The 24066-nt window shown below is 38.0% G+C and overlaps 4 protein-coding genes across 6 annotated transcripts; 3 read left to right on the top strand and 1 right to left on the bottom strand.

Annotated features, from left to right (window-relative positions):
* Positions 1–359: 359 nt before the first annotated feature.
* Positions 360–782, top strand: LOC112088099. Its single transcript, XM_024158254.1, has one exon. It carries the CDS (start codon positions 360–362, stop codon positions 780–782), a length of 423 nt encoding a protein of 140 aa, XP_024014022.1.
* A 3732-nt stretch (positions 783–4514) lies between these two features.
* Positions 4515–19183, top strand: LOC112088250. Of its 3 annotated transcripts, XM_024158557.1 has the most exons (5): positions 4515–4616; positions 4748–4919; positions 7739–7873; positions 15294–17585; positions 17672–19183. In XM_024158557.1, exon 4 carries the CDS (start codon positions 15297–15299, stop codon positions 16542–16544), a length of 1248 nt encoding a protein of 415 aa, XP_024014325.1. In that variant the 5' UTR covers positions 4515–4616; positions 4748–4919; positions 7739–7873; positions 15294–15296; the 3' UTR covers positions 16545–17585; positions 17672–19183. The 3 variants fall into 3 exon arrangements, with proteins under 3 accessions (XP_024014325.1, XP_024014324.1, XP_024014323.1); XM_024158556.1 differs by lacking the exon at positions 7739–7873; XM_024158555.1 differs by lacking the exons at positions 4515–4616; positions 4748–4919; positions 7739–7873 and adding an exon at positions 4931–5598.
* LOC112088098 lies at positions 16848–17716 on the top strand. Its single transcript, XM_024158253.1, has 2 exons — positions 16848–17585; positions 17672–17716. Exons 1-2 carry the CDS (start codon positions 16848–16850, stop codon positions 17714–17716), a joined length of 783 nt encoding a protein of 260 aa, XP_024014021.1.
* A 988-nt stretch (positions 19184–20171) lies between the features above and the next one.
* LOC18022251 lies at positions 20172–22432 on the bottom strand. Its single transcript, XM_024158252.1, has 3 exons — positions 21593–22432; positions 20849–21364; positions 20172–20594 (listed from the first exon to the last, which is right to left on the bottom strand). Exons 1-3 carry the CDS (start codon positions 22430–22432, stop codon positions 20172–20174), a joined length of 1779 nt encoding a protein of 592 aa, XP_024014020.1.
* Positions 22433–24066: the final 1634 nt, after the last annotated feature.

Below are 24066 nucleotides of genomic sequence, written 5' to 3'. Positions count from 1 at the left end.
ATGATCAATGGTCCTCAAATGGTCGGCTTCTTGATACTCTCGGTTCAGGGTGCTGTATTGATCTGGGAATCTCACTTGATGCAATGCTTGCAGAGGTCCTCCGAACACATCGCAGGAGAAGTCATCGGGATACCATCCTAAACAGTGTAGAAGATGATATTGAGAAAGTTAAAGCTCAGCAGACTGATCAGGTGGATGACACGGCTATATGGAAAAGCAGAGTGGATGTTTATAAGAACTGATTTAGATCACATGAAACATGGGCTCTGATTCGGGAAGAGCACTCGCGCTGTAACTGGAGCGATCTAGGTTGGTTCAAATTTGCAACTCCAAAATACTGTTTCTTCTTTTGGACGGCAATGCACAACCGCATCGCCACTGGAGATCGCATCCTGCAGTGGAATGCAAATGCTGATGCCACATGCCCTCTTTGTCAACACCTCTTTTTTGCGTGCGAGTATTCAAGGCTGGTTTGGGAACCTCTGGCAAAGGACATCCTAAAGGAGAAGTATACTACAGATTGGGATCAAAATCTGAGTATATTGAAGAGCCGTGCTTTCAGTGGAATAGCTCAGTTTTTCATCCGATACACTTTCCATGCCACCATTTATGGTTTGTGGAGAGAAAGAAATGCCATAAAGCATGGAGAAACCCCTTCCCCTCGTCAGCGACTAGTAAAGGTTATCGACAAAGCTGTTCGAAACCGCCTCAGCACAATCCGGCTTAAAGGAGGAAGAGACTATGAGAATGGACTTGTTTACTGGTTTGACACTAGAGCCTAATGTATGATTTGGTTTGAATCTCATTAAAAACGATGCACTTGATGTAAAAATGGTTTTTGACTGAATACAATTTTACATTCTTTTAAAAATAAATAAATAAATAAATAAATTTTATATTTCAATAAAAAAAAATTATTCTCATAAATATTCAAATTTTTGTGACGCCAATGATCTTTAACAAAGAAATAAATAGTTTTATAGCTAGGATTTGTTGAATCACTAATCCTTTAGACAACGAGATTGTCACACTACAGAAAATGTTTATTTTACATCACTTATCAGTATCACAAATTCAAATGCTACTATTTGAATTACTTATTATTAAATGATACAAAATATGTGGTTTTACATCAATTATGATAATTTATACTGTTATTGAATAGTTTTATATTCTTTTCATATTATAAATATTTTTTGTCATCTTATAAGTGATACAAATCTATCTTAATTGACACCACTTTTACAAATTGATACAAAATATAGATTCACATCAATAGAATAAAACGATATAATTATTAATATTTGTTAACATCACTTATAAAACAGATATATAATTAACATCATTAAATAACTGATGGTAGTAAAAAAAGTTATTTGATTATCTCCATTTCCAAACATTTTTATATTTTATTCCACATCACTAACTAATGAGGAGATGAAAGAGAAACCATTTCTATATATACTGGAATTTATGCCCAACTTATATTCAAGTGAAATTTTTGGTTGATTTTATTAAATGATATTTTATTAAAATTATTCATAAAAATGAATAATATTTTCAAATTATTCATAAAAATGAATAATATTTTCAAATTATTTATTTAACATACGAGATAATTATGATATAAAAAACATTGATACACATATAAAAAAATCAGTATTCTTGTTGAAGTAAATTTTTACATCAGTTATATTAATTTATGCAAATATTTAACAATTTTTTTTTTGTAAACTGACATAGGTTATCATTGATTATAATTATCGACACTAATATTTACATTTACCATTTAAATTGATGTATATTTTACATTAAAACTGATGTAAAGTATTTGTATCACTATTTGTAGAGTCATTTATTTAAATGATGTGAATATTTTTTACATCATTTATAACGAATATAAATTTGTAAAATAAGTGATGTAAAACATAATATTTTTTGTAGTGTCAGTATACATAAAATATTTAATTTGATTACTTAAGTAGTCCTCTAGCGACAAATCTTCAACTACCACAAGCTTTCACGACAAGTTTTAGCTTTCCTGATAATTTATTCATTTCAAGTTTTTTCTTTTTTCATTTAAGCATAGTTTCTTTTGAATATCTTTTCTCTTTGTTAATCGATTTATATTTTAAAAAACTTATTATAATTAATATTCAAAAACTTGTGACATCATGATCTAGACGGTACATAAATAGTTTTAAATTTTGGATGTGGTGAATCACTAATCCATTTTTCAATTAATTATTAGGCCACGAGATTGTCAGTACAAATTAAAAACTCCATTTGATTAATCAAGTCTCTAGCGACAAATCTTCACCTACCAAGCTACCACTAGGGCTAGAATTATTATTCGGTATTCAGTTTTCGATCTTGATATTTGATTATATCCGATTCGTAAAAACCAAATATCCGTATAGTTCGGATTCGGATCCGGATAGTGAAATTAAATATTCGGTTATTTCGGATATGGTTCCGAATAATATAAAATTTTGAAACCGGATATCCGTTATCCGTTTGTTAAATATTTATTTATTTTTGATATTTATTCATTTTTAAAAGTTAACTTTAAAATTATTTTTGGTTTAACACCTTTACATATAATTGAAATTCATATTGCATGATAATTTTCTATTTCAAATTGTGAAAGAATAACATAAAATAGATAACACATGAACATGAAGATAAATTAACTGCTTTATTACTATTTTCTCTTTTGCTATGTAAACTTTTAAACTTTGTGCTATTTGAATGCTACTTGAATGTTTTTTAATTTTTGATATTTTTAACTTTTGCTATAATGATATATTTTAATTATCTATGTTATATTATTATAATTTAAAAAAGGTGAAGATTTTTTTTTTTAAATCAACAAAACCGGATATCCGTAAATATTCGGTTCAAACTGGATATTCGTAAATATTCAGTTCAAACCAGATATCCAGAGTTTTTGGATCCGGATCCGAATAGTAAAATTAATTATCCGACGAATCCGGATCCGAATCTAGATACCTTGAAAAGTTTGAATATCCGGCTCCGTTCAGACCTACCTACCTCTAACCTGCTTTCTTCTTTAAATGTGTTATTTGATTATGCACGTTAACTCCTAATTAAGTACTACATGAGTCACACATAATCCAATCAAATCAAATCAAATTATCTATCCATTTCCTCCTAAATTGCTAATTCACAAATTATTAGTCAATCTCAGTAATCATATTTCTCTGTTTATTATCTATGCAAACTATTAAAACTTCCTAGTTTTGAAAGTTTATTAGTTTTTTGACATAACGGTGTTTTGGGATGATAATATTTGCGGTGTACGCTATTTACTGTTTTGAGGAGCATCAAACTGTTACTGATGCAGCTTATGTGCAAGATTCGAGGTTAGACTTAATGCATAAATATATTTTTCAAATATATTCATTTTTTAATATTTTTATTAACATACTATTTTTTTTTAGGTTTTTGGGGTTTTAGTATTTATTATAAATTAGAATTAATCCGCACACAGTACAGAATAAATTGTTATTAATTATCTTTTTTTTTACTTATTTTAAAAATTAATTTTAAATTTATAATTAAGTTAAAATTTGTTAGCAATAAAATAATAAATATTACTCGGCTAATATTTACGTATATACATATTTATTGAATAATTATTTGAGTTAATTTTGTTGTACAGTCTAATATATAAGTAATTTTAAATATGAAAAAAGTCTGATGTTAATACATACATACTTATATACATACCAACATGGTTTGTGAATGTTTTTATTTGAAATTCTATTATCACTTTTGGTTAATAAATTCAATAATATATTTTATTAATAGTTATATATAAGATTGTTAAAGCAAACCAACCCGTCTACTTAATCTGTGTTGTAATGGACAAAAATATTTTTAGACACACCCATAAAGAACCATAATTTTGAATGTTGAAAATATATTTTAATTATTTAAATTGATTTTTGAATATAATATACATAAATTATGAAAATACAAATGAAAAATGTTACAAAATTCTAAATAGATTTATTTTTGGAATATATATGGATTGGTTATTATTTTAGTACTAGAATATATTTGATAATATCTTAATAAGAATAATAAGTAAAAACATTAAATGCATTTTTGATTTTTATCCATATTATTTTTTATAATTTCAAAAAATAATTTAATATTTTTTTCTATTTCATTTAATATTTTATTTATAATAGCTTTTCATGTAATATCTTACAAAATAGTTTTTTTAAAGAATTTATAAATAATAGTTTATAGATAAAAAAAGTTTGATTTAATATTCCAAAAATTTATGTATTTTGAAAACTAACCCATGTTTTAAATAGTTGGAAAACTAACATTTTTAATATGTAAAAAAGCTATTATATCCACCATGATTTTTGATAATTTACAAATACAAAAATAAATATTTTAATTTATGATTTTTGGAATAAAATAAATTTGTAAATAAATATTTGTTGACTATGTAAATCACATAAGAAGAATCTCTGCTCGGAGGTGTTTTATTATTGATGTTAGAATCGAATTATAATGAGGAGGTTAAAGAACATGGTTATTTACTCTGAGTTCTCTAATGCTCTCAAGAATTCTCGGTGAGGAATCTCTTCCTTTATATATACAATATAAGTCAGTTCTATCTTATATTTCATTTTCCACCTTGAACTCAAAAAAGGATATTCTCCCTCAAGATTTACGGAAATCTTCTTTTAATCTTGGAGGTCAGCGTTATCCACAAACTGGGCCTAATTGCTGACATGACCCTTTTTTCGGCTTCCTGTAACTGTTTACGAAAATCGAGGAGACCATCATTGCCACTACGACTATAAACGACTCGTCTTCTCATATATTCTTCTCTTTCCCACTTCTGCTATTTCTCAAAATGAATCTTTTATAAGGTACACCACCTCTTTTCCCCAATTTACAGTTTTCGCGATTTCTGGGGTTTTGATTTGTTTCTTTGAAAATTAGCGCCGATTAAGTCACCCACTTCCCGATTTCTTCCATGGAATCTTGTTTTATTTCTGAAAAATGTCTTTGGAATCTTCTTCTTCAAGTGATTCTTCTCGATTTCGCATTGGGGTCTTGAAAGGCGATTCATCCCGAGAAAGTTAACCTACTCCAGCGTCAAAAATTCTGACAAGGGCTCTCAAGATCATCAAAGCTCACGTGACACAACACCTTCTGAAATCGCAGTTAACTCGAACCCAGGCAGAGTTGTCATCGAAGTTCTGACTCTCCGTGATGAGGTCGAATGAGAGTCTGATGCTCAACCTCAACCCGACAAAGAAGAGATGGAAGAAGATGCTGAGGAGGGTAAAAAGGAAAATGAAGATGATGATGAGGAGGCAGAAGAAGAAGATGCATTCAAGGTTTTGGGAACGTCAAGGGTAAAGCCCATCCGAAGGTCGGTTTCCAATCAGGTTATCCTTACTGCATCGGGCTCTCATCTTGCTGGAGAACCTGGTGAGGTAGGCGATACATAGGTGGTCTAGGGTTTACCATTGGAGGCACGTAAGGCTCGTTCAAGAACGTTCTGTAGTTTTCGGTTCGAATTTCTTCGTAGAGATCGCGTAGGTACTGCTTCTCTCTGCGTCAGGTGGCTTGAGGAGTGTTGTAAAAACCTTCCTCATAGTAGGGATTTCGATTTATGGGATCCATTGCTTCTAAAATGGAAACAAAATAACTGAAAAATAGAAATATGCAAAAAAAAGGGTTCTAGAGTCGATTTACTAACCTTTTTTAGGGTTTTGCGGAAAAGAAAACGCGTGTCTTCCCCGGCAACGGCGCCAAAAACTTGATGTGGTCGTGTGGTGAGGGTGTCAAGTTTTACCCTAAATGAAATCAATAGCCGCAAGTGCACAACTGATCGATTGTAGTACTTAGGGATCGAATCCACAAGGAAGGAGGATCTTTCCTGCAAAAGCCTTCGAAAGAAATATAAAGTGAGGAAGTCTAGAACCAGGCGAGTTTAGTGAGGGTTTTGGTGGTGTGTTTAAAACGTAAAAAGGAATCTTAAAGAGAGAATACAGGAATTAAAATGACCTAATAACTAAACTTAACGAAAACGGGTAAAAATGAGAAAAACGGCTAGACCTAATTGCTAAGTGAAAATCGATTGAAAGAGTAAAGATAATAAACTAAAGCTTGAATGAAAGTCGGTGTAAATCTATAAGAAAGAAAGCGCTGGGGTTCAGGGAAGTTTTCTCAGGGGTATGAACGATTCAAAACATTGCTAGAGGGTAAAATTGATAAGATCTTAGCTTAAACTTTTCGAACTGGAGTCACGGACGTATGAATACGCCACTGTCGTGATCATAGACAACTATCTCTCTCAAGCCTGACCAGTAGGTTTCCACTCTGGCCCTGGAAAAGAAGAGGTGCATTATGTTTAAGACTCGTCAGTATTCACAAATCGCCCATAGGTAGGTTTCCACTCCTATGTTTTTTCTGCTCTCCCAAACTAGATCTGACACCGGATGAACACTTTCGTGTCACCAAGCATCTGGATCAGATTGTAGTTCATGACGCTACCCTCATGCAGTAAAAACAAATTCAGAAGAAAAAGTTCTAAGATTCGGCTCAATAGCTCATGGAATCCTCATCGAACACATATATCCCCATTGGAAATCCCTTAGACCCAACAATAAAACTACTCAGACATGATAAACGAAATCAAAAACATAGTATTAAAAAGTAGTACAGAAACCGAAATTGAAAAAGAAAGAACAAGGGTTCAAGAGATAGATCTCTCTCTCCCTAAAACCTAAAAACAAAACTTAAAGTAAAATTTCTGTAAAGTATTTCGTCTCCTGTCTTCTTTTCTTAAAAACGATCTAAATGATATGTATTTATAGTCTCCAATACTCTCTGGTGTATAGGGTTCCGGAATTGAGGCTGGAAAAATGATACAGGCTTCAGAAATGTGCCTTCAAACTCGGAGTTAGCTGGCCGCGGTCAGGATGTGCGTGACCGCGGGGAATGGATGGCTGGCCACGGTCGAGATGGTTGTGACCGCGGGGAATGGCCTGTTGGCCGCAGGTGGAAACGCTTGCCGGCTAGTTTACGGGACATCTTGCTCTTCGCGTATCTTTTGATTGAACCGTTGGATTGCCAAGCTGTAAAGTGTGCTGGAAAGCTGATACTGCCATCTTTGAGATCTCCAAATTTGAGCTGGATCAGATGGTGAGAAGGCCTTTAATCGGGGGTGAACTTCTGACGGTTTGACTCTGAGCTAAAATCTGGTCTTCTATCCATTTTGTTAAGCTTTTCCCTAAGTTACCTGAAAAGAGTCTTGGAACTACAAATACTAGAAAAACGTAATAAAAGTACTAAAAAACAATTAAAAACATAGAAAAAGTATTTCAAAACGATCCATAAAAGTTGTCAAAACGGTGTTATCATGTTCAAGACGCTTGACACGCCAATCAATGTGAGGCTTTTTGAGGAGTTTACCTTGTTCAATGTCACGGAGCTCAAGCCATGGTATTTTTTGGCTAACCTGAAGCCCGGATACAGTATTATCACCGATCCCAAGGAGAGTAAATTTAGGAATTGGGAGACAAGATACTTCTTTGTGAAAATCGAATCGGCCTCAGTTGCATGCCCGAGAGTTACTCGATGTCAAACTAGCTGGAACGCTAATATTGGTAGTTTTAATATCTTTGAAGTTCCTTTCCTTAGCTTGGCTTTCCTGACCAATATTTTTATTTTGCAGTTCGGAACCTGGTCTTCAAAGTTTTAACCAAGCAGTGGCTTGATCTCGCTGAGTCTTTATCTAGTCTCGGGAAAGAGCTTTGGCCGGAAGTTGAAGCTGAACGAGCAGAAAACAGAGCTCGCCAGAAAACCAAGAGTAAGTCAATTCTTTTTTTGCCTCGATCATTCAAGGATTAATACTTATCTTCGTTTTTCCATTCACAGAAGCCACAACCTGCCCGAGTAGAAATAGAGCTAGGCTGAAGACCAGGCGATAGATAATTGTGAGAAAGAACCTTCTTAATATTCCAGACTACTCCCGAGTCCTTGATGACGTTATGCCGGTGATTCCAGACAAGAGGGTCGGGACTGGTGACAGCAGGTCAGCGGAGATAGAGGTCGTTAAAATTGATCCTATAGAGACGGAGACTCATGTCTTCGAACAGAATCCCGCAGAGGAGACTTTCACTTCTGAGCCAAACCATACTGGATAGGGTCACGACATGGATCTAGACCTTACTGGTGAAGATCATGGCATTGACCCAAAATTTATCGGTGACGATCATGGCACTGTCTCGGTTCCAGCTAACAAAACCTTAAACGTTGAGCCTCTCCCGTCTCAAGAGACCATAGGAAGCAGGGAGCAATCCGCCGATCTACCGAGACATCCTCCTGCTTGCGAGGAGATACGGGTCTTGAACGAGATGTTTGTGATCCATTCAGAAGCTCCTTATGCGGACGAGATCGCCGCTTCCAATGCTAAGCTGGTCGTAGCTCGGGATGGTTTGAAACTGATGCTTCATTAAAACTTGGGTTTCATCTTGTCCGGAAGCCGACATTCTGAATCGTTGTGCAGGCAAACCCCCTAGGACCTCGCGTGCTGTTAGAGCTATTGCTAAGGTCGGGTCTGGCTCCGAGGAAACTTGCCCTTCCAAGCGTCACTGATTAACGCCTCCGAACACCCTCTCCTTCACCTACTATGGCGAGGTTGCCCTTTGAAAATCCGAATCGGGGCCCTCGAGGTGCCAGAGGTGAAGGACCTTGCTCTAGAGCAGAAGTACAAAGATTATGCCAAGTCGAGCTTCCAGGTTCGTACTCTTGTACTGGCGTTTTCTTGTATATATTGTTGCTTTTGGATTTAACTCTTTTGCTTTACTGTTCAGACCAAAACCCTTGGTAATGAGCGGCAGTGTCCGAGTAGCTGGTTGATGTGGTGTGGTCGTGTGTCGGGTTGTCAAGTTTTATCCTAAATGAAATCAATAGCCGCAAGTGCACAACTGATCGATTGTAGTACTTAGGGATCGAATCCACAGGGAAGGAGGATCTTTCCTGCAAAAGCCTTCGAAAGAAATATAAAGTAAGGAAGTATAGAACCAAACGATTTTGTGGGGGTTTTGGTGGTGTGTTTAAAATGTAAAAACGAATCTTAAAGAGAAAATACGGGAATTAAAATGACCTAATAACTAAACTTAACGAAAACGGGTAAAAACGAGAAAAACGGCTAACCTAATTGCTTGAATGAAAATCGATTGAAAGAGTAAATAAACTAGACTAAAGCTTGAATAAAAATCGGTGTAAATCTATAAGAAAAGAGGCGCTGGGGTTCAGGGAAGTTTTCTCAGGGGTACGAACGATTCAAAACATTGCTAGAGAGTAAATTTGATAAGATCTTAACTTAAACTTTTCAAACTGGAGTCACGGACGTATGAATACGCCACTGTCGTGATCATAGACAACTATCTCTCTCAACCCTGACCAGTAGGTTTCCACTCTGGCCCTGGGAAAGAAGAGATGCATTATGTTTAAGACTCGTCAGCATTCACAAATCGCCGATAGGTAGGTTTCCACTCGTATGTTTGTTTTGCTCTCCCAAACTAGATCTGATACCGGATGAACACTTTCGTGTCACCAAGTATCTGGATCAGATTGTAGTTCATGACGCTACTCTCATGCAGTAAAAACGAATTCTGAAGAAATAGTTCTAAGATTCGGCTCAAAAGCTCATGGAATCCTCATTGAACATAGAAATCCCCATCGAAAATTCCTTAGACCCAACAATAAAACTAAGACATGATAAATGAAATCAAAAACATAGTATTAAAAAGTAGAATAGAAACCGAAATTGAAAGAGAAAGAACAAGGGTTCAAGAGACAAATCTCTCTCTCCCTAAAACCTAAAAACAAAGCTTAAAGTAAAATTTCTGTAAAATATTTCGTCTCTCCTCTTCTCCCTTTAAAAACGACCTAAATGACATGTATTTATAGTCTCCAATACTCTCTGGTGTCTAGGGTTCCGGAATTGAAGCTGGGAAAATGATACGGGCTTCAGAAATGGGGATGAGCACGACTGCGGGGAATGAGCGCGACTGCGGGGAATGGGTGGCTGGCCGCGGTCGCGATGATTCTGACCGCGGGAAATGACCTGTTGGCCGCGGGTGGAAACGCTTGCCGGCTGGTTTACGGGACATCTTGCTCTTCGCATATCTTTTGATTGAACCGTTGGATTGCCAAGCTGTAAAGTGTGCTGGAAATTTGATACTTCCATCTTTAAGATCTCCAAATTTGAGCTGGATCAGACGGTGAGAAGGCCTTTAATCAGGGGTGAACTTCTGACGGTTTGACTCTGAGCTGAAATCTGGTTTTCTATCCATTTTGTTAAGCTTTTCCCTAAGTTACCTGAAAAGAGTCTTGGAACTACAAATACTAGAAAAACGTAATAAAAGTACTTAAAAACAATTAAAAACATAGGAAAAGTATTTCAAAACGATCCATAAAAGTGGTCAAAATACGGTGTTATCACTAGTTTACAGCTAGGTCAGCGGCACCCTTAATTGCATCAAGTCCATGGGGAGTAAGGGTGCAAAGGTCCCTCCGGAAACTGTTGACCACTTTACGCAGGAGGAGGAAAGACTTCGTGAAAAGCTGCCGGCAATGGAAGTGGATGAGCTGGAGGCTGAGGACTTCAAAGTGTCGCCCGTGTCTGATGACGAGCTCCCGCAGGTTCCTTTGTTTAAGGAAATATTAAGCCACCAGGAATTAACCAGTGGGGTTTGAATATCGAGGAAATATCGGAGAATCCACTGGACGATCAAGCTGCTTCTTAACTATTCTCTCTTTTTTTTTGGTGGATTGTTATTATGCCGGGTCGGCGTTGTTTTTGAACTCAGTTTATTATGTATGTAAATCTTCTTCGTCCCTTTTTCTGCAAATGAGATTGCATTTAATTTTTTTTTTCGGATATAGAAAATAGTTTGCATAACAAAAATCGTGAACTTGAAAGAGTCTGCGAAGGATTCGGCTTATTTAGCTCGTAAGCTTTTTAGTTATAAACCGGAGTATGCAAGACTGGTCTTCACTTATTTAGCTCGGAGTTAAAACTTGCTAGGGTTGCAGGACTGGGCCCGGTTTTTGTTTAACAAGCGGGTACCACGGCATCATGTGGATGCGTGCGAAACAGGTTTCGGCTTAAAATCGAACATCTGGCCAGGATGTAGATGTATATTACCAAGGAGTTTGGATGAAAGCGCATACATGTTTGGTGTGAACATAAAGAGCGAGTTCGGAACTCGGAAAATAGAAAAGGCAAGATAAATAAATTGTTTTTACTGAAGTAGCTGGATTCGAGAACAAGCAGCCTACGTACCCCTTAAAAGGAGATAAACCATTCTGTAGTTCTAATTACATGAAGTGTTTGTCGAGCGTAGCTCGGCTTTGGTTTTTTTTTTCTAACTCGGAAGCTAGTAAAAGTACCTCTTAAGGTTCATGGAATTTCATGGCTGAGGTATCGGGGTGCCATCCATCTTCATGAGCTCGTAAACGCCTGGTTTACGACTCGCATGATCTGATATGGTCCTTCCAAGTGTGTGTCGAGCTTGCCGGCATTCTGTTCTTCAGTATTTTAGAACATTTTGCAAAGAACAAGGTCACCATCTTCAACGAACTGGCCCCGAACCTTCTTGTTATAGTATTGAGCTTTGAGATGTTGGTTACGCGTTGTTCTTTGAGGAAATCAAGGTTGTCGAGCATTATGTCGTTGTTGAGACTTGGTCTTTGTGTCAACATTGTATGCCGAATTCTGAGTACTTCGAGTTTGGCTGGATTTATGACTTCCATACTGTACGCCAAGGAGAACGGAGATTGTTTGGTGGAACGTCTTGGCATGGTTCTATGTGACCAAATTACTCCATCGAGTTCGTTTATCTATGTACCTTTTTTTTCTTCGAGTCGCTTTTTGTGGCCATCAAGTATATTTTTGTTTTTTGCCTCGGCCTGACCATTGTCTTGAGGGTATCTCGGCGTAGAAAAACTTAGTCGGAATTTCCATTTGGCACAAAAATCGCTGAGTAGGTTGGACGTAAACTGAGTGTCATTGTCTGTAACGATTTCGTAAAGGATGCCATGCAGACAGATGATGAACTTCCAAATAAACTTCTTAACGTCGGCATCATGGATTTTGACAAAGGAATCAGCTTCGACTCATTTAGTCATGACCATTTCTGTCCAGTAGACTGATATAATGGTCCGATGATATCCATAGCCTAACACATGAATGGGTAAGGGGCAGTGGACGTCATTAGGAGCTTGGTAGGGAAGTGGATCATAGGTGCATGCCTTTGGCATTTATCACACTTATTTGCGAATTTCTCGCAGTCTTGCAGCATAGTAGGCCAGTAATATCTGACCTTCTTGATTTTAAAGGCCAGAGATTGTCCGCCGGAGTGATTTCCTTCTGCGCCTTCATGCATTTACTCATAATAATATCGATTTCTCGCCCCGTAGTGCAAGTGAGGAAAGTTCATTCTGCATTGCACCGGAATAAACTATCGTCGACCATTATGTATCGTGCTACTTTATTCTGTAGTCGCCGAGCCGCCCATCTGCCACCGGGAAGTTTGCCATCAGTGATGTAAGCTTTAATTTCGGCTGTCCAATCTTCGGGCTTTGATATTGATAAGTACGTGCTGATCGGTGGTCGCGTCGTGATCATCTTCCAGGTCGTCGAATATTTTGGCATCGGGGTTGAGATTAAGGAGATCGGAGTTGACCTCGAAAGGATTGGCTACCAGGATAATTCTTGTATCAGTAGCTGTTTCCTGGTGTCGCTGGTACCGATAAGGAGGTGCCGTATTTGGATGGACCTCATAATCGCGTTTGCAAGTTTCCATACCAAAATCACAACAGCATAAGCTAGTTTTTCCAAGGTTGGATATCGTACTTCAGCACCATTCAGGGACTTGCTGACGTAGAATATAGGTTTTTATTCGCCTTGGTCGTCCCGCACTAACACGCCACTGACTGTTGTGGGTGAGATGGCGATGTAAAGATAAAGTGTTTCTTTGTTCACGGGCTTAGCGAGGATAGGAGAAGTGGACAGATATTCCTTGAGCTGTTGGAATGCGGCTTCGCACTTCTCATCCCATTCAAGGTGTTTGTTTCTGCGATGATGCTGATAGAATGGGAAACATTTATCGGTCGTCCTGGATATGAATCGATTATGGGCGGCGATCCGACCTGTGAGTTTTTGGACTTCGCGCTTTATTGTTGGAGATGGAAATTCGAGCACGGCGGCGATCTACTTTGGGTTAGCCTCTATTCCGCGCTTGGTGACTATGTAGCCGAGGAATTTGCCAGAGGTGACGCCGAATGTGCACTTGGCAGGGTTGAGCTTCATGCTGTATTGATTAAGTATTTTGAAGCAAGTGTGGAGGTGTCCGACGTGATCGGTTGCTCGAAGGGATTTGACGAGCATATCATCAATGTAGACTTCCATGGTCCGGCCGAGCTGACTCGCGAAACGCTGGTATGTTGCGCCGACATTTTTGAGGTCAAAAGGCATCACTTTGTAGCAGTATATGCAGCAATCATTAACAATGAAGGTCTAATCTCGGTCCGCAGAATGCATCAAGATCTGGTTGTACTCGGAAAAGACATCCATGAAGGATAGGAGTTCGTTTCCCGTGATTTTTTCGACGAGGCGGTCAATCTGGGACAACGAGAAACTGTCATTGAGATAAGCTTTGTTGAAGTCGGTGAAGTCCACATCAATTCTCTATTTTTCGTTTTTTTTTTAACTACTATTGGATCAGCTAGCCAATCTAGATAACGGACCTCACTGATTGATCTGGCAGTTAACAGTTTATCAGATACTAATGTAAGCACATTAACATTTCATAGAACATGTTATACAATTGTAATTATATTAATTGTGTTAGAGAAGTGATAACACTATATAACATGCTATTATTGTTAACATTATATAAAATACGCATTGGAATAATTGTTATTAGGGATAGTTTCAGATTTAACATATATTTTAAAGTCAAACACCAAACTGACTTCTTCTTTTTTCTCTCTCCAACTTTTGCCATTTTCTCACAATTTTATCCTTCCCACCTAAACTATTAACGAAAATGCCATTATACATCTAATATTTCGATTTTTTTTTAATTTGGTTAAAGTCTCTTTGGTCCTCCTAAAGACCATTTATTTACAAAAATGACATCTTCTTCAATTCCTTCAACCACCATGAACAACCACGAAATGAGAATAAATTATTCTCAACCAATTTTAAAGCTGTAATAAGTAAATATCTGAGCTCATTCACTCATAACCTTGCTCATTCTTTCATAATTTCTTCTCCAAATTAAAATATCTGGGCTAAGTTACAATGCGTCGGGCCATGCATTTTTGGTGATTTCTGGTTACTCGACACCTGGGTTGTTTATTTTCGGAGAAATCCTTAAGTCTACCTTAAAGTTACTTTTGTAGTTTGACCAAAAACTTATAGGTCATTTTAGTGTTTGACTACTGTTTTTTTAAAAATTAAAAAATTAAAAAAATTCCGAAAAATTTCAGTAGACTTCCCAAAGAAGTCTACAAACTGTAGACTTCTTTGTGAAGTCTACTTATATTTTTCGGTCAAACTTAGAAGGAATCCTTTTTTGAGTAGACTTCATTGTGAAGTCTACTCAAAAAAATTAATTGCAAAAATAACCTATTTTGTTCCGTAGACTTCTATTAAAAAAGTAGACTTCAAAAGTAGACTGTCAGAGAAGTCTACTCTTACATGAAGTCTACAGTAGAAGTCTACTTTGTTAGTCAATGCATCGGTCAAATGCTAAAGTAACCTTTTTGGACGGAAGTCTACTTCTGAAGTCTACTGAAGGAAAAGTCAACAGATTGGTCAATTGCAAAATGACCTGTTTTTAGTAGACTTCATTATTAGACTTCTCTATGAAAAAGTAGACTTCTCCTCCAGTCTACATTTGAAGTCTGCTATAGAAGTCTATTTTTGACGTTTTTTTTAAAACGCGTTTTAGGCAAATTTATAAAGTATTTTTCAAAATTTTTGGACTAGAATTGCTTCTTAGTAAGTGATTGAAATACCCAGTGAATTTCATTTCATTTCATTCGATATTTATTGTTGAATCAGAAGTTTCTATTTTTAAGCTATTTAGCTTATCAAAGTAGACTTCGTCGTGTAGTCTACTAATGTTCTTTTCGGGAGAAGTCTGCTCTTGATACAAAAAGTCTGTATGCAGTGTTTGCTAATATGGTTTATATGGTTATTTTTTCAGAGAATGGCTCAAATTCCAGTTGTGTATGGAGAGTGGAAGATTGAGGAGAATTCATGGCATTTTGTTGTTGACATGGGCAAAGGTGGAAGAATGTGGTTTTTGAACGATGGTTGCACCTTGGGGGAGCTTACTGAGATGGCGCGAGATGATTATAACTTGGGCAAGAAGACTGAGCTCATCGAGTTAACCTACTCACTACCAGTCTCAATGTTGCAAACTATGGCTCCAGATACACCTCCAATGCATGTCACCAATGATAGACAAGTTTCAAGCTTGATTGCGTTAAGCAGAGTGCATATGATACGTCTTTGTGTGTCCACTCGAGTGGAGATGGATACTGAGGAGAACCAGGAAGGATCAGATGAAGATTTAGGTGAGGAGTCTGAGGAAAATTCAGAACATTCTACCGATGATGAGGCAGACAGTTCTGATGTGAACGAGGATGGAGAAGATGTCGACGATGCAGCTTACTCTGACGGAGAAGATTACAGTGTCTACGGTAAAGTGAAAGATGAAGATGATGATGAAGATGAAGTCTGTATTGAAAATGTCAGAAACAGATATGGTGAAACAGGAAGCACGCCCATGTCATGGTCTGATAATATATATGTTAGGGCAAGTTTCCCTACAAAAGAGAAGCTGTTATCAGAGGTTAGATTGACTGCGATAATGTTAAAATTTGCTTTTAAAATAGAGAAGTCTACCAAGACCCTGTTTGTGGCTAAATGTCGAGTGGAAGGATGTGCTTGGATGGTTAGAGCGAGCGTGAAGAATGATGCATCCACTTTTTGGGTGACAAAATATGTGAAAGACCACACATGTTCAATAACCCATCGAATGGCTCAGCGTGGTAAGTCTACTCCTAAGTATATTGGCAAGCTGTTTATAAGCCATTTGGGCATCATTGATGGACTTACACCAGAACATGTCAGGGTTTCAATGAAGCATATGTTTGGCATCAAGATGGATTACATTACTTCATACAGATCTTTGATATATGCCCAACAATTGGTCAGGGGAACAGCTGAAGATGGATATGCGAGTCTCCCAGCTTACCTACATTCAGTGAACAAAGCCAATCCGGGAAATGTATCAGCTCTTCATGTAGATTCGAATAACAAATTCAAATATCTATTTTTCGCATTTGGAGCATCGATTGCCGGTTTTCAGTACATGAAAAGAGTTATTGTGGTTGATGGATGTCATCTAACAGGGAAATACGAAGGTACTTTGTTGGTTGCCACCGCATAAGATGGAAACTTTCAGATTTTTCCTTTGGCCTTTGGAATTGTTGATGGTGAAGATGATGCTTCATGGGAATGGTTTTTTTCTAAACTGCGTGAATGTGTCTCCGATGGTTATCCTTTGGTGATAGTTTCTGACAGACATCTTTCTATTAAGAAAGCTTGTCAAACTGTTTTCCCATGGGCAAAACGAGGGATATGCTACTACCATCTACAACATAACATAGTAACGAAGTTTAGGGGGAAGCAGTTGCTGTACTTGGTAAAACGTGTGGCTTATGCTTACAACATCTATTACTACAACCGGTACATGGCGGAGCTGAGACAGATCAAGCCTGACCTTGCTGACTATTTGGAAGAAGCCGATGTCTCCCTTTGGTCCCGAGTTCATTTTGTTGGAGACAGATACAATATTAAGACTAGCAATGTCGCAGAGTCTATAAATGCTGCACTTAAGAAGGCCCGTGGCTATCCCATTTCATTCCTCTTGGATTTCATACGAGAGAAGCTCGGTCGGTGGTTTTTAAAACGCAGAGAGGATGTTTTGAGTCTCACAACACATAATACTCGGGGAGTGGAGTATTTGCTGGCAACTCGTGGACATTATGCAGATGCAATGGAGTTGGACCGAATTGACACTTGGAGATACTATGTGAAAGGAGGAACCAAGAATTGTATTGTTGATTTGCAACATGGAATGTGTGAATGTGGTGTGTTTTATATCGAGAAGATCCCATGTTCACATGTTATTGCAGCTGCATTAGCCGGTAGGATAGCTGTGGATTCTCTAGTATGTCCGACTTACTCGAAAAAATACTTGTTTGCTGCATACTATGCCAACATATATCCCCAAATTTCAGAGGTCCAAGGAGTCCAACCATCAATATGTCTGCCACCAGACATTCACCGCAAACCAGGCAAACGGAAGAAGTCTCGGTGGCAATCATGGCTAGAAATTGCTAGGAGGAAAAGCAAGAAGCCAAGGAAGCTGCACAAACTATACAGCTGCTCACAATGCAAGCAACCTGGTCATACCCTACCGAATTGTGTAAGTTGAGCTAAACTCATCTAATATTAAATCATAGTATACAATATTGACAGTTTTATTTACTAAACTTTGTGTCTCTCACTTAGACGTCGAAGATTCACCAGGACAATAACAAGAAGGCTCCGGAATAGGAGGACAAAGCTTCTATTGTTGTCAAGAAGTCTACTATGGAAGTCAACTATAGAAGTCTACTATGGAAGTCTACTGTCAAATTCTACTATGGAAGTCTACTGTCGAAGTCTTCTATGTATGTGATATTTTGTTTACGGTTATGTTTGAAACGACTTCATTTAAGTAACTGCTTTAACGACTTTAACGGTGTGTATAACCGTTGTACCTGTTTGTCTACGGTATTTCTGCTTATAAATTCTCGGGTTTAGACGAATTATAGTTTCATTCCAGACCCTTAGAAGATGTCGAACCTGATAAACTTCAACTCTCTCCCTTCCGACATTCCGTGGGATATCCTCTTAAAAATCACATCTCGTTCATATGCTGCGCTCTGTAAAGCAAGGGTTTTCTCCAAACATCTAAACGAGATTTCTAATGAAAAGAGTTTTTTAAGAGTCGTTGATCTAATAACTTTGACCATTCCATGGGTCTTTGATCAACATGGGAGGGTTGACGCATTCTTTCGGCGCTGTTTGGAGTGTAGAAATCCTACAGCGCAATACCTACGAGGCGTTTCTCTAATCTTCTATGAAGACCGCATCCAAGCAGGGTTAGATTTAATAAAGGTGTCATCAAATGGAAGATGTCTCATGGCTACTTACTCCATGGTTATGTTCTTTTTAACCATGGATGGCAGCCATGATGTATTTAACCACATTCGTGGTCTACTTCCGGCAGAGGCAACAAAGATGAGGAAGACTATGCAGCACATCAACAGGTGTCCGACCACTTATAAGAAGCCTGACGAGTTTCACGAACCGGTCTTCCATGTTTTTGCTAAGGCACAATCAAGGAGTTGTGCTTGTATGAATCTGCCAAACCAGCACTGGATGGATGATGAAAGCCTTGTCGAGTCATATGGTGACAAACTCTGCAGTCCTTGCTTCTGGAAGTTGGAATGTGCCATATTCTGGAAAACAATTCCTGGATTTGCAAATGAATGGCCGCGTTGAAATTAGTTGACTCCATGTTTTATGTTTTTGTATTTACTTATATGTTTAAATGACATTAGTAGACTTCTGTAGTAGACTTCGTTTGTAAACTTATATTTATTGTATGCAACATATTTATGAGTTCTACTAAACTTTTTCCGTATACACTATCAGGAGTGCATGTTCAATAATATTTCACAGGATTCAGTGTTTAGGGTGAAATCGAAACTTATAAATACAAACATGTTAATTACTTAGTAGATTTCAGTACAAATACAATTACAACTTAGTAGACTTTTGTTTAATTACAATATCCTGAACGAAAATACAACATATTTGGCATTTTAATTATACGATAGGTGGCCAAAAAACTTCCACACCTATCATCTACCAATTGCTAAAATGACATGCAATCACATTGAAGGTCATTTATGCAAGTAGCGCAAAAGTTGCCATAAAAATGAAAGTTAATTTTAAATACGGATACCCTAAGCTTTCCTATCATAGACATCTAACCCGGTTGCATCTAGCTTATCATGGCCCCTAGCACCTATTTCGTCAAAGATCTCTGCAGCCATTTTCTCCCTGATTTGTCGAATGTTTTTATCACAAAGTTGCGGAGGAAATGGCAAATCCAAAGCATGACACTCGATGTACTTCAGGCAGTAGACTCCGATCACCACTCTGAATGTTTTGAGGTATCTCCGTACCTGGTACTCGCAAATGGGTGAACGGTGTGTAGGGGAATCTCCACTTGTCTTCATCAGGTGCACAGGTCTGAAGAAGGTAGGGTATCATAACAGCGAGAGGCTCCACAGCTTCGTCAATTTGGGCGTCAGATGCATGTTTGGTTCCCGCATGACTATCCCATATCGTGATATGCCTCGTCACAAATGAAACTCAGATAGCTACCCAATGGTCCCCCCTGATGTGCAACATTGAGTACAAATGGTCGAATTTATAGGCCCACGTCTTTTTAGTCTGGCAGTAGATAGGTAATTCGCTAGTGTAGTACGAATACACTCCAGGTGGTAGAAGTTTGCCAGAACCATCTTCATTCGGCTCAAAGTTTTTGAAGTCATTGTAGTCACGCCTCCAAACCGTAGCAAACATGGAGTTGAGGAAGCAAATTCGGTCAGATACAAACCACTCCAGATGCTTGGATAATCACAGCCTGAGTACGTTAATATAAGCTTCCATGTGCTGCACATTGACGAAAATAAAACATGAGTGAAGTCTGCAAACGAAGTCTACTATAGAATTCTACATATTAGGTCTACGTATGAAGTCTAACTATGAAGTCTAATATGAAATAGTAAAACACTAACCGTATCAGCTAGCCATTTCTTCGGTGTCCGGAGAATGTAATACTAGTCGATCGAAGAGTTTTTTGGACGTCTTGGATAGGCACTGTATAAGTGAAAAAGTTAGACAGGGAAATAATAATATGAGGAAGTCTACTTACATAAGTATAGAAGTCTACTTACGGGTTTGCTTTCACAAAGTTCATTAGAGTGGTATGCTTCGCCCTGACACCGGTTTGATTGAAAGGATCATATCCACGGACACGGCCGGAGTGAGATGCCGATGTTGGAATGATCGCCTTTGCGGTGCTATTTCCTAAGAAAGGACTCTTCTGTGTCGCAGCCAGCTGTCGGTTTCTGGCACTCGTTGCTCGGGCAACTATCTGAGCTGCTGCTCTGGCCTTGGCATTTTTGGCTAGTGCAACTGCGTCGAAGTCAACATCATACGTCTTCGGGTCAATTTCACAAAAGCTAGGCTCGGGGGCCTCTTCTTCCTTCATGGCAGCCTTCTTTTCTTTTGCATCCCCGGGGGCGTTAACACTCTCACTCGCACCAACGTTGACATTATCTTTCATCGGAGCATCTTCTTTCAATGAATTACTCTGCAGTTTATTGTCACAAACATGCATGAATATACAAATGACAACACCATTGCTATAATTTAATAACATGTTTCATCATAGTCTGAAAATTGTAAACAACTAGTTTTTAAAACATAAGTAAATAATCTCACATGGTACATAGCACTATTAAACATGTTCGAATTCAAATGACATTAGTATTAAGTGTTCCTATCTTTTGATGATCTTGTTCGCATGAAATGTTTTTGTATAGGCGGAGGGTTTTCGGTACTAACCCCTTCATGCTTCTTGGATCCAGTGACCTGCTGCTGGGTTGGCTGAACATTGTCCTTAACCTCTTCCTCAGTGTGCTTCGCCGACCCTGTAGTCAACTCCTCTACCGCGCGCTCTACAGATTCAACCTTGTCGGTGAGAAGTTTGATCTGCTTTTCACAGCTACCAAGACCATTCAGCATCTTGGTTGAAAAGCTTTTGAAGCAATGGTCGAAGTGCGCTTTCATAGTAGCGACAACTCCGACCCCTTCATCACCAACGAAAGAGGCGGCAGAGGCAGAGGCTGTGCAGGTTCTCTTGCGACTTGATTCATCTGAGGGTAGGCTCCTCTTTCCTGCTTCTGCCTTGACGATGTGTGCACCCAAAACACCTTCCAAAGACCAGTGGATTTTTGAGAACTTGAAATGGGGGTCATGGATTGCATTGACAATCTTGACGATATCCGGATCCTGTTCCTCATCATCCCAAACTGGAAACATATCCGCCAAGTCCTTAGCCACGCAGCACTGTATGCGAGCCTGGAAAAACACAATAAGTAAATGAATTACTAGCCATATGAAGCCTGGAAAAACTACGTATGAAGTCTACCATTGAAGTCTACTACTGAAGTCTCCCACTATCAAGACTTTATATAGAAGTCTACGCATGAAGTCTGCTCCTGAAGTCTACTTTGTAAATTCATTACTACATAGAAGTCTACTACGGAACAAGACTTCTAAATGAGAATGACTAGACTAATACAGTACCTGTTTTAGCATGTTGGCTTTGACGTTCTTTCGTCCTCTTGATCCTTTGTAAGCCAGCATAAGAGGTGTAGGATCATTTGGCAATGGTTCTCCAAATTCAGCAGCAAAATCCGGCAGAGCATAGTACATCCACACTTGAAGAGATTGCACAAATCCTTCTATATGAATGTTTTTGCTGAGATCTTTCTCCTTAACAGACTTGATCAGATGCTGAAATGCAATTCTTCCCCATGGGAACTCCTTAAAATCTTTGAGATCCAACACTAGTCTGGCATGGTTGACATTTTTGGATAAGCCTGGTCTCGTTGCCACTATGAAACCAGCGTAGATCCCAAGATATCCCAACCGCAGCCTATCATCCAGATACCATGATGAGCAGTTGGAACAAGCTTCAATAATTTCGATAGTGCTTGGGCCCGACTCGACATCGACCCCCATTAGCTCCCAAAATGCACGCATGTCATCGGAAAGCTCAAGATCAGTTACAGCCAAGTCATCCACGTACCCGCAGTTAAGTCCGGTGATCTCCTCAAACTCATGCAATGAAAACCAAACTGGAGTGGTACCAATCAGGCTCCATATCTCGTACCTCTGCTTGCAAACTATCTGAAAGGTCAGCATGTGGTGCACCAGCCTAGAAGTCCAACCAAAATCCAAGTCGTGGAACTTTAAAAAGACACCCAACGGTGACTCGTAAATCTCTTCCCATTCATCCTCTTGTAGAGCTGACTTTAGTGCAGGTACCAGCCTATAATCATCAGCATAATAGCCGATGCTTTTATCCGAGGCTGGCTCACCGCCTTTGGTGTACAGTCTTCTAGGGAATTCAGAGGCCACCATTGTCTAACACAGATTTCTGCATCGACGGTAACAAAGCTCTAATGAGAAAACTAGTTATAACTAACAGTTTGAAACTATACAGGAATGAAGTCTACTTTTACAAAATGAAGTCTACTTTTTGATACAATGAAGTCTACTTTTTCAAAATGAAGTCTACTTTTTCAAAATGAAGTCTACTTTTTCAAAATGAAACCTACTTTTTCAAAATGAAGTCTACTTTTTCAAAATGAAGTCTACTTTTACAAAATGAAGTCTACTTTTGCAACATGAAGTCTACTTTTACAAAATGAAGTCTACTTTTTTGCAAAATGAAGTCTACTATTACCAAAGGAAGTCTACTTTTGCCAAAGGAAGTCTACTTTCACATTCTAAGTACAATCTGAGTCGAGAAGTCTACTAAAGCCAACCGAAGCAATCTAAACATAAAAAAAAACAGTATATGAAGTCTACGGAAGCCACATGAAGCAATCAAAACATCATAAATATTGCATATGCAGTCTACTGAACCCAACCGAAGCAATCAATACATGATAAATACTGTATATGAAGTCTACTAAAACCAATCATCCAAATGGAATCTACAAAGTTTATAGTGTTTACAGCCGTGATTAGATGAAGCCGGCGTCGAGAAAATGCAACCAGATCTGGGAAAAAAAACCTTAGTACTCAAACCCGACGGACAAAATAATTGGAAGATAGAAGAAATAAAGGAATAGCTAAGTATATATCTTCAGAAGGACATCTACTAACCGTTTTGAGGCAGGAAATGACTTTAACCTCCAGCGGCGAAAGCAGATCTGCAAAAAAAAAAAAAAAACCCTAATTTCAGATCTGGACACTAGTGGTTACGAAAACGGAAAGGTGATGAATACGGAGGAGTAGGGAAGCATGAGGGTGTGGTTGGAGGAAGAAAACTTGCCTGAACGGGTTTATCGGCGGCGGTTCTGTAAGTCGGCGGCGCCGGAGAAGAGAAACAGAAATCGCCTTCGACTTTTTTTTTTTAACACGAACTTTCGACGGTTTTTTTTATACGGGATCTGTAAAATTCTTTTATATAGTCTGGTAATTCTGTTCGGTTCGGGTAAGTTTTTTTCCGGTTAAAGTTAGTAATTTTACGGAGTTTAGGTAAATTTACCCGGTTACGGGCAGTTTTTCTTGGTTAAGGGAAGTTATTCCCGGTTTAATTTCGGTTTAAATTTCGGTTAGATTAATTTATTCGGTTTAGCACACTTCAATGTAGAAGTCTACAACTTTTAAAACCTAAATAATAAATTTACTTCTACTTAATTTAAAAACATAAATTTCCATTTAGCAATATAAAAAAATAATTTCTGTACATTTGCGTTACAATTACGGAATTCATGAATGTAAATTTGATACCAAAGTAATTTTTTCTAAATTATAAAATTAAATTTCCAGATTTAATTACTTAGTAGACTTCATTTCGATAAAAGAAGTCTACTATTAGACTTCTTTCTCTCTTTAGTAGAATTCGTCAGGGTGTAAACGGTAATTAGGACATCCGTTTTTTGTTTACTCATACATGATTAAATGGTATTTTCACTACTCCTTTAGGTTATTTCTGCCAAATGTTTTTTCAGGGGTCTACTTTTGTATTCAAAGTCAAGTTTTAG

Source organism: Eutrema salsugineum, unplaced genomic scaffold (genome assembly GCF_000478725.1).
Source record: "Eutrema salsugineum unplaced genomic scaffold, Eutsalg1_0 scaffold_15, whole genome shotgun sequence".
Classification (NCBI taxonomy): domain Eukaryota; kingdom Viridiplantae; phylum Streptophyta; class Magnoliopsida; order Brassicales; family Brassicaceae; genus Eutrema; species Eutrema salsugineum.
The sequence above is the reverse complement of the archived record's forward strand: the minus strand, read 5'-3'. Positions and strand labels throughout refer to the sequence as shown.

Coding starts and splice junctions, on each gene's coding strand:
- LOC112088099 (XM_024158254.1), top strand. CDS start 360: ATGCACAACCGCATCGCCACTGGAGATCGCATCCTGCAGTGGAATGCA.
- LOC112088250 (XM_024158556.1), top strand. CDS start 15,297: ATGGCTCAAATTCCAGTTGTGTATGGAGAGTGGAAGATTGAGGAGAAT.
- LOC112088098 (XM_024158253.1), top strand. CDS start 16,848: ATGGCGGAGCTGAGACAGATCAAGCCTGACCTTGCTGACTATTTGGAA. Junction 17,586..17,671: donor GTCATACCCTACCGAATTGT/GTAAGTTGAGCT, acceptor TCTCTCACTTAG/ACGTCGAAGATTCACCAGGA.
- LOC18022251 (XM_024158252.1), bottom strand. CDS start 22,432: ATGGTGGCCTCTGAATTCCCTAGAAGACTGTACACCAAAGGCGGTGAG. Junction 21,365..21,592: donor AAGCCAACATGCTAAAACAG/GTACTGTATTAG, acceptor GTGTTTTTCCAG/GCTCGCATACAGTGCTGCGT. Junction 20,595..20,848: donor GATCCAAGAAGCATGAAGGG/GTTAGTACCGAA, acceptor AATAAACTGCAG/AGTAATTCATTGAAAGAAGA.